The sequence below is a fragment of the Micropterus dolomieu genome, linkage group LG12 (genome assembly GCF_021292245.1).
Source record: "Micropterus dolomieu isolate WLL.071019.BEF.003 ecotype Adirondacks linkage group LG12, ASM2129224v1, whole genome shotgun sequence".
Classification (NCBI taxonomy): domain Eukaryota; kingdom Metazoa; phylum Chordata; class Actinopteri; order Centrarchiformes; family Centrarchidae; genus Micropterus; species Micropterus dolomieu.
This window is the reverse complement of record NC_060161.1, coordinates 7,735,976-7,745,709: the sequence shown is the minus strand read 5'-3', so window position 1 is coordinate 7,745,709 and position 9,734 is coordinate 7,735,976. Positions and strand designations below refer to the sequence as shown.

The 9,734-nt window shown below is 42.1% G+C and overlaps 1 protein-coding gene across 1 annotated transcript in view; it reads left to right on the top strand.

Moving 5' to 3' along the window:
* Positions 1–9,734, top strand: part of LOC123980760 — a 42,368-nt gene that overhangs the window by 26,386 nt on the left and 6,248 nt on the right. Inside the window, exons 25-31 of the mRNA XM_046065302.1 lie at positions 1,452–1,653; positions 1,787–1,920; positions 2,795–2,931; positions 4,860–5,008; positions 5,600–5,806; positions 5,963–6,057; positions 7,889–8,013. Of these exons, the coding sequence (XP_045921258.1) occupies positions 1,452–1,653; positions 1,787–1,920; positions 2,795–2,931; positions 4,860–5,008; positions 5,600–5,806; positions 5,963–6,057; positions 7,889–8,013 (1,049 nt within the window). The remainder of the gene's footprint in view (positions 1–1,451; positions 1,654–1,786; positions 1,921–2,794; positions 2,932–4,859; positions 5,009–5,599; positions 5,807–5,962; positions 6,058–7,888; positions 8,014–9,734) is intronic.

Sequence of the window (9,734 nt, the reverse complement as noted above, 5' to 3'; positions counted from 1 at the left end):
AACAATAGGACTAGTAACAATAGTCGTTGCAGCAGAGGGTGTCGAGCAGGAACACGGGGGCAGCAGGTGACCCGCAACCACAGATCAAGACTCCACAGCTCCAGAGCCAGAAAACCTGCAGGAAGTGATGGGAGGAGAGAGGAGAGGAACGAGAAAGCACAAGACTACCAGAAAGGGGAGAAGTTGTGTTAGTAACATGCAATAATGGGATGAGGTTGCATACAGAGGGAGAGAAAGTAGAGGAGAGAGGAGCTCAGTGCATCATGGGAAATCCCCCGGCAGTCTAGGCCTATAGCAGCATAACTAAGGGATGGTTCAGGACTCACCTGAGCCAGCCCTAACTATAAGCTTTATCAAAGAGGAAAGTCTTAAGCCTACTCTTAAATGTGGAGATGGTGTCTGCCTCCTGAACCCAAACTGGAACCTGGTTCCACAGGAGAGGAGCTTGATAGCTGAACGCTCTGGCTCCTAGTCTACTTTTGGAGACTCTAGGAACCACAAGTAACCCTGCATTCTGGGAGCGCAGTGCTCTGGTGGGGTAGTAAGGTACTATGAGCTCTTTAATTAAAGATGGTGTCTGACCATTAAGAACTTTGTAGGTAAGAATCATTTTGCATCATTTTTAGACAGGATGTTCCTGATTTTCGCAATATTACGTAGGTGAAAAAAGGCGGTCCTTGAAATTTGCTTAATGTGAGACTTAAACGGCATGTCCTGATCAAAGATAACTCCAAGATTCCTCACAGTGGTGCTGGAGGACAGGGCGATGCCATCCAGGGAAACTATATCTTTAGATAATGCGTCACGGAGGTGCTTAGGCCCCAGAACAATAACTTCAGTTTTATCTGAGTTTCCACATCTCTGTAGACCTGCTGTTGGTTTTCATACCACTGAACTCTCAAGTGACCATTCACCTCTGCACTGTAACCCTACTATACTATCCCACCATGCAACTGTGATGGACTGTTCTTGCTGATGGACGGTTTGATCATGTCCTGCATTAACATTCTCAGTCTGAGGAAGAGTTGCTCTCCTGTTTTACTTTACATATAGCACTAGTGCGTGAGCATCACGCATTGAATGTGCGCTGTCAACCACAATTTCTACCCTGTTTATCCATTTAAGTTTATTTGACAGGGACCTGATACATTATACAGAGATAAAGCTAAAAGCAAATGTTCATCACCAGTCCCTGGGGAGGTGAGCAAAAATACAGCTGCACATTACATACAACAAGCATGATACATTTCGGTATGTATGCATGCACATGGATAGTTGTGGTTGTTATAAAAACACAGAGTTTTTATTTTCAGTGTTATTTGTTTGCCAGGAAATGACCTTTGGTATCAGGATTAGCACTTACATACTCTCAGAACTGACACTTTTTACAGTCCACATTTGTATTGCTGTATCATCTTCCTTTAATGGAGTCTGGCTCCCTCTGCTGGCAGGTATGCTGTGTGCCGCTCCGTCAGAGCTGGGACGGTGTATGTGTGGAACTTGACCAGACGGCGCTTCGTCTGCCAACCAGTCAGAGTGGAGCACGGCCTCTACAGCAACACTGATGTGGTGCTCGCCCAGGACTTCAAACTGTACATCTTTACAGACAGAAGCACAAACAACAACATGGACGGCCATTCATATCTATTCCAGGTCCGACTCTCTTTGATGTAAATGTTCTTATCTTCATCTGCTCATCTTGAGTGCATGTGTTCAGTAGGTTGGGAATTACTGAACCAACCACACCTCTGTCATAGTAACATATCCGTCATGTTTGTCCTCCCAGACTCTTCTGGTGTATGATTTGATTAAGCGGCGCTATGTGAGTAGACAGACTGGGATCGCAGTTATTACCTGTCCTCGGCATGAATACTGTCTTCTCAATCATGGACGGACTCTTCTGGGCCTATCAGAGACCAGGTGAGGGTTAATGTGTCAAATACAGGGAGTGTGGGAAGTTGACATACAATTAATTTGAGGCTCTGTATGATCCAGACACCCTACAAACATTTATTCCTCACACAAATGTCATTGAAATGCATAGCACGTTCACATTGTAGCAGAAAGGGGGGAAAGAAAAAATGCAGATTAACCATTTCCAACCTTAACAGGAAATGAAGGTGGGAATATAAATTAGAGACACACGTGAGGTGGGGAAGGAGGAAACTAACAAAGGCAGCATGGAAAAGAACAGAGAGGAGGAGTGAGAGTATCTAAAGAAAGAGATAACAAAATTTTAATTCAGTTTCTAGAAATCTTCACCCAAAAAAAAAGTAGTGACTTCCATCAAAGTAAACAGACTGGTAGTTGTTCCAAGAACCAGCTCGATTTCCTGGACTTCCTGGATAATAATGTGCTGCTGTAAGTGTGCTGCTCCCTGGAGCAGGGTTTTAATGGACATTTTGTGAATGAGAGACTTTATGTTTGACTAATAACAAAAAACATTTAATTGGATTACTTTTAATTTATTTTGATTATTATTTGGTTTCAATATGAAAAGATTTAATTGATGATGACGACATGCTATGCTGGTTATCTCTCCAACTTGTTTTTCTCAATATATTGAAAGTGACAGGATTAGGATTGTGATTATTCTCATGTCTGCTGCCAAACTCTTACTTTCATTATTGGGGACAAACCTACACTACAACATGAACTAAATAAAATTTAAAATGAACGTATCAAACATGTTAATGAAGATATTCTTACGGTATATTTATCATACCAACCTTCAATATCCAATTTCATCAAGCTGAATCCCAGTTAAATCTCTGTCTGTTGCGTGTTGTTGCAGAGAGCATCTGATCCTTTGGGATCTGGACTCTGGCTCTATCAAACATGAGCTGAAACCATCCCACAGAGAGTCGCTCCTGTGCAGCAGCTCTGTCCGAGACTTGCAGCTTAATGCGACACCACGCAGTGAGACAACATGTGAGCTGCCTGTTCCTGCCTCTGTAAACACATATTAGTAATCATGTTTCCCATGATTATGGAAGAGATCAGACAACATTGATTTTTTTTACATTGGGTGGTTAGCTGAAGCACAAATCAAAACCAGTTGACATATTGCCATATTAGTATTAACATCATTCCCTAGACAACTTTAATATCAAGTAGTTAGTCCTGTGATAATATCCTAAAAACATTGTACATAAGTACTGGCATAAGGTGTTTCCACCGTCCAGCTGTTGCTGCAGTTATTCCTGCTACATTTCATCCTTTATGTGAACGTGATCTGAGTACAGCCAGAACATGAATACCTTTATTACACTAGGATGGCAACGTGAATGGCCACCCTCTGATCTGTGGATAGTAGAAAGTCTAAAATATGAGACATGGAGTGAGTGGTGTGTGGTTCTAAATGGGAGACCAACACCCTAGCAAAAACTTCAACTTCTGTGTTAAAAATTGACAGTGATCTGTATTTGGTCGGGTCCTTTTTAAGTCTGGATATTACAGCAATTAAAGCTGTATTCAAATCTCTTAAAATAGAAACCTCGGTCAAAAGATGAGTGAAGCATGGCTAAAAACTATTGCCTCAGCACGTACTGAAAGGTGAGGCAGAACTTTGGGGGAATCCCATCCAATCTTGCGGACTTCCCCTTAAATAGAAGCAATACCCCTGATTGCCTGACTGCAATTGTGAATCGTAGTCACACTCTGTGGTGTCAAAATGATTTTTAGACAAATAAGAGTAATCTACAAAATACACTGTGATCTGCAAACACAGACACTTAAGCATGTCTTGAAACAACAGTTTGACAATACAATGCTGCAGTTAATGATGCAGGAGCAGCTTACTCTTCCAGCTGAATCTCTCAGAATGCCCAAAACTCTAAAGTACTTGTCTGAATTTTGCAAATTTTACACACAGTGGCTTTAAAGTGGTGAACAGTGGAAAAAATTCAAAGTAAACAGACTGGTAGTTGTTCCAAGAACCAACTCGATTTCCTGGACTTCACTCACTTTTCCTCATTTGGATATCAGTATATGTGGTCGTCACAATACCAGGAAACAACAACACATAGGGCAGCTGTTGGGGGTGGTGATGGAGCAGTGGATAAGGTGTATGTATGCCTTTGGTGTGAGAGACCTGGGTTCAACTCCCCACTGTGACACATCCACCAATGTGTACCTAAGCAAGACACTTAAGCTGATGATACATGGGGCAACTTTTTGAGCAATGTTGGTGGCAAGTCCGACTGTTTTGAACAGATAGCAGCGGTGCGGGGAGGGTGGCGGAGTGGCGAGAGAAGGGGATTACGGTAGTAATCTTTACTCATTACCATTGACAGCAACATTGCCCAGCACCGTTGCTCCGTGTATCATCAGCTTTAACCTCTAGTTGCTCCAGAGGCGTGCAACCTCTGACATAAATAGCAATTGGAAGTCGCCTTTTTAAATGTAATGTAATGTAATGTATGGCTCAGGAGGTGAGCAGGTCGCTCACTAATCAGAAAACTGGCAGTTCGATCCCTCAGCTCCCCCAGTCTGCATGTTGAAGTGTCCTTGGGTAAGATACTTAACCCCAAATTGCTTCAGATGGCTGTTCCATCAGTGTATGAATGTGTGTGAATGGGTGAATGTGAGCAAAAGTGCTTTGAGTGGTCGGAAGACTAGAAAAGGGCTACACAAGTACAGACCATTTACCAAAGATACATGATTATGTCCATAAATCTCTGCATTCCACCTGCAGGTAAACTTAGTCCTTTCAACCCCTCACAGATACCTTTTGGACTATGTTTGAAGCAATAATATAGAAATCATCAATCCTTTCTTTAAAACTTCTTGTTCAATCAGTCTTCAGATCTGGATGGGCCTGTAGTTCTAGGTAACTTTGGTTTTCTCTCCTCCCACAGTGATGCCGTGGGACATTCGGACAGAGAGCCAGTCTGAAAAGAAGAGAAGGCTGGAGAGAGAGGCAGAAAGAGAGAAAGAGGTGAAAAGGAGGCTGGACAAAGAGAAATACAACTCTATAGACCAGTACGTCCTCAGTGGAGATGAGCAGGTACACTGGAAAAGAGGATGGCACAATAAGAGGAGAGGATAACCCATCTAAATCACAATGTTTATCTGCAGAGAATATTGCCATGGTTTTAGGCTGGTAAAGAGATATCTTTGTGCAGATCTCGTGCAATAGTTCTAAATTGCTTGATGTCACAGAAGGGAGAGAGAGATGGGGACAGATATTCCTTGCCACTATTGTTGTCGAGATGATAATTATTTTGAAATTCAACCAGCACTTTTTTATGATTATCTTTTAGCATTTTGCATTTATTTCATAGTAATAGTGTTTGATAGAAACAATGGGGTATAATATGAAAGACTATAGCTAGAATCAGCGTTATGGACATTATGTGGTATGCCTCTTACACCATTAAGTCACCAGCATGTGTTTTGTACCGTTTTTTACTTTATGTGTAAGATTAAATTAATGACTTTTGGATACTGTTGTTGCAAAATAGTGTGACTGCATGTTACAATAATAATGTCACTGCATAAATGTTTTGAGGTTATTGGCTTCATCACATTAACTTTCATTACTTTGTCACCAGCTGTTGTATTACTGACTTGTACATTCCCCACCTTTATTTTTTAGGTGGTGGTGTGCTCCTACTTTGCTCACCACCTCAATGTCTTCAGCATGATTTTGCATGAACACCTCCACACCTTGGAGGATAGAACATCACTGCTGAGCCTCCACACTGCCGCTATTACCTACACTGGCAGTCACCTGGTGCTGACTCACTACAACCAAGACCAGAGGAACCCCTACGTCACCCTCTGGGACCTGCACAAAGGAACGGTGTGTTACAGTTTGCTTGAGCTTAAACTTGAACTGTGCTCTTAAAATTAATTTTTAAGTTTATTTTAAACAGTTATTTCATGTATTTTTCAGTTTTCTGTTGACCAAGATATGCATTATTTGAGGTTTTATTATGTTTTGTACAAATTCCTTTAGGTGAGGAAAGAACTGAGGAATGAGGCTGGAGTGTGCTGCGTAGCTATCACAGATAATGCAGACAGAGTTGTCTTTGGGGTCACAGGAAGAAACAGGTACATGTGTTCATCTTTGTGAAGTCCATATTATTCATCACTTTGACACTGTGCTCTTCCATTGTTATGCAGATCACACACAGTTGTATGTCTCATATAGTACTGAAATTGTATTAATCTGGATTCTCTATGCTGTCCAACTTCTTCCAGCTGAATGCTGATAACACTGAACTTGGACCACCTGGACCACTAACTCAAAACACTCACATTTGGGAGTTGTTTTCAGTTCACACAGCATATTAAGAATCTTGCTATTTACAAATCAGAAATATTAAGTTACGGGTCACGGGTGTGGTGTGGGGACAGAGTGGACCCAAATGCAACGTTCAAGTTTGGACAGGTTTTATTAGGGGAAAGAAGGGGTTGAGGGACTGGAGTTGAGAGTGAGGTGGATGCCGGGGGAACGCAGGCACGGGGAACCCGAGGAGACAGGGACCAGAGAGCCGGGGGGACACTGGGGCCGAGGAAGAGAGGAGGCACAGGAGAACTGGGAGGACGCCGTGGGGAAAGGGCAGGTGAGCGAGCCCAGCTGACTGGACTGGGTGAGTGAACCTGGGGAGAGACAAACAGGGTCAGACACAGCAGGGACAAAGCACAGGGAAATAGGAAGGATGCAAAATACGTGCAAGCTTGAATGTTGAAGTGGCACCGGGTAAGGAGCAACGACGATCAAGCAGAGGTAGTGTGGAGAAACAGGGCTGAAGTACTGGCAGAGGAGGAGGTTGACGAGATGCAGGTGCGGGTTGTCGGCTGGGCGAGAGAGAGAGAGAGAGAGAGAGAGAGCACACACAGGGGAGGAGACACAGGGAGGCAGGCAGAGAACAGGAAAAACAGACTCACTCATTCAGATGAAGAAAAGGAGAAATAACCAGGACACTCACCGTCAGCCGGGCTGTCGCCACAACACATTTTCTCTTTCATAGACTACTGCAATACAATGTTTACTTGCCTGAATGAAGAATGCAGCAGCAATGTCACCCTATTTGTATCAGAAGTCATTTAAGACCTTCTACATGGTCTTGCTTTCCCTTTATGTTTGGGGGGCCTCATTTATAAAACCGTGCGAAGGATTCACGTCAAAAGGTGGCGTACAGACAAACCACAGAAAGTGCTCGAGAACAAAAATGATTTGATTTACAGCACAGTATGCAGGCACATCCCACACCGATTTCCCATAAATAAATCACAATCAGCTCAAAATGTGGCGCACGTGGGTGAGCTTCTCGTTCTGCCCTTAGAACGTCCATTGTTGCCATTGTAATCAGTGAAACGTCCCTAACTAATATTAATATATACTGACTGCATGAAGACAAAGGTTGAGTATGCGCTGTGACTGCCATACCAACGAGCCTGGCTCTTTGGCGTTGCAGTCAAGTTGCATGTTTGGTACCCTGTAGATCCGGGTGGGGTGACTGCTCTTGCCTTTCCGTCACAGTGGCTTATTCTAACAGAAAACGTCTCCAGGTGGATCTTACTTTTTTAATCTTGAGGGTCTTTGTAGAGGGGTCCCCTATCTAAAACTAGTATTAATACTTTTAACATATTAGTTGATATTATAGTTACATAGTGCATATTCATGAATTGATTTGCATTTAATCAACCCATAACCTATTGGGTTAATCCAGCCCTGCTGTCTGCCTTCACAGTCTGTAACCTGTCCCACCACAGTCGGAACACCTTCTGTTGTCTGAGATGATAATGATGCTAATCATGCTGCTTCTGGGTTCCACTAGCATTTTGCTAACAAGACAAACCCGATAGTGAATTCTATAAGTAAGTGTTAAATGCTTTCACATTTTAATAATTATGTTCTCCATGTTTGCTCTGACAGACTGAAGGTGTGGGATCCCTTCAAGGGAAACTATAGGAGCATCTGTGGCTATGAGAATCTGACCATAGAAGTCTCCAGTAAGCTGTACATGACAGAAGGAGGAACCAAAGCCATTCTGTTGTCAGGTAAGAAACAAACTTATTAAAGCTCTTATAAAGCAATGGAAAGATGTAGTAGGGCTTCAGTCATATGACTGAGGTATGTTTGTCTTCACACTCTGGAGCTAAGGCTCTTTCACATTAAGGTGGCATATTACAGCATGTTTTCACACTTTCAAGCAAGTGTAATCAGTGCAGACCCAGGCTGCTATATACGGCTATTTTAACATAATAAACTGGCCATTTATGTGCTATTACGATTTATTATATTAGAAATTGACCACATTAAAGGGTTGATTAACCCACATTGTTAAATAAATAAAAAAATCAAGTAGAGAGCTTAAGTGACTTATAAGTTATTGAAATTTGTGTGAACTGACTCATTAATGCTTTAAAAAAAATGCAGGATAACTATTCAGTGATTTCTTGAACCCAGGTCGCTGCGGTAAGGACTCAGCAGGTCACAGTTTTAATCATTCCCTTCCACTCAGCCGTTAGGTCAAACTTCACCATGTGAGTCTGTGTGTGCGTGTCTTTAGGACCTTTACGTTGGCGGGACCAGTAGCTCTTATGGGGACCAAAGCTCTGAGTCCTGGTGGTCCTGATTCAGTACATTTAAGCTGATTAAAATGATCATATGATGTGCTTAAGTTAAACCAGAGAGTCATTTGCACTAAACAACTGCCGACCTGTCTGAAATTCAAGGCAATCACAAAAATAAATTAATCTACAGCGGTCTACAGGTCCCCCACTTGTGGCCACACAGGCCACTGTTCATAAAAAATCCAAGTTACACAGAGTGGCACGTCTGTTTTAATTAAAACTATCTTTGTCTAAGTGTAACTGCTACAGACATTCATATCGGACAGGAATCAGTGTTAATTAGCTGAGTACATTTGCCAGCGACAGTTATTATTTAAACTGGTGAAATCAGTTGCCAACTAAAACTAAAAGACCTGCACACCCACACCGGTGTTTTGAGTTACTTTGCTTGATAAGACGGAAGATTGTTTAGGTTGAAGGTGGGCAGAGCTATGCTGATAATTATTTGAGGTCACCAAGGTCTGTGTATTTGTCCAAATTTGTAATTTGTCAATAAAGCCAACGGGAAAAGTAAATTAAGCTTAGTCTGTCCACACCCACTCTGTCCTGAAAACAGATCTAATTAGCCAGTAAAATGTGCGGGTGGACCATGGATGTGCCTTCATGCCTTCCAACCTTCTACAATTCGACACTCTTCATTATGATTACTGGAATTGCCCTCAAAGACACTCGCAATTTGAAAATCATACTTTCAAATCGGATCGTCGATTTAATGCCACAAAAGTTTTACAGGATTCTTCCAAATGTTTGGGAACTATAGAGCATGAACATTGTATATCAAACCAGGAAGTCCAGTTTGAGTCAGAGCAGATATTATATATAAATATATATATAAATATTTACTATTTATCAGACAACAGAACACTGCACAGAGGTTCGTAATACTCTGAGACAGCCTGTACACGTTACAACTCCATCTACAGTAGAGCTACGTGCTGGTCGGAGCCATCAGAGCGAGGGGATTGAGGGCGTGGCCATGCAGTCAATTTTTGACTCGCAAAACTCTCTCACTTGCAAAACTCTCTCACTTGCAAAACGGTTTAACCTGCAAAACTTTGACTCGCAAGGAAAACCTATTGACTTGCAATCAAAGAGGACATATTAGCAATTAAAACTTTTTGTGACACAAAAAAGGCCTGTTTATA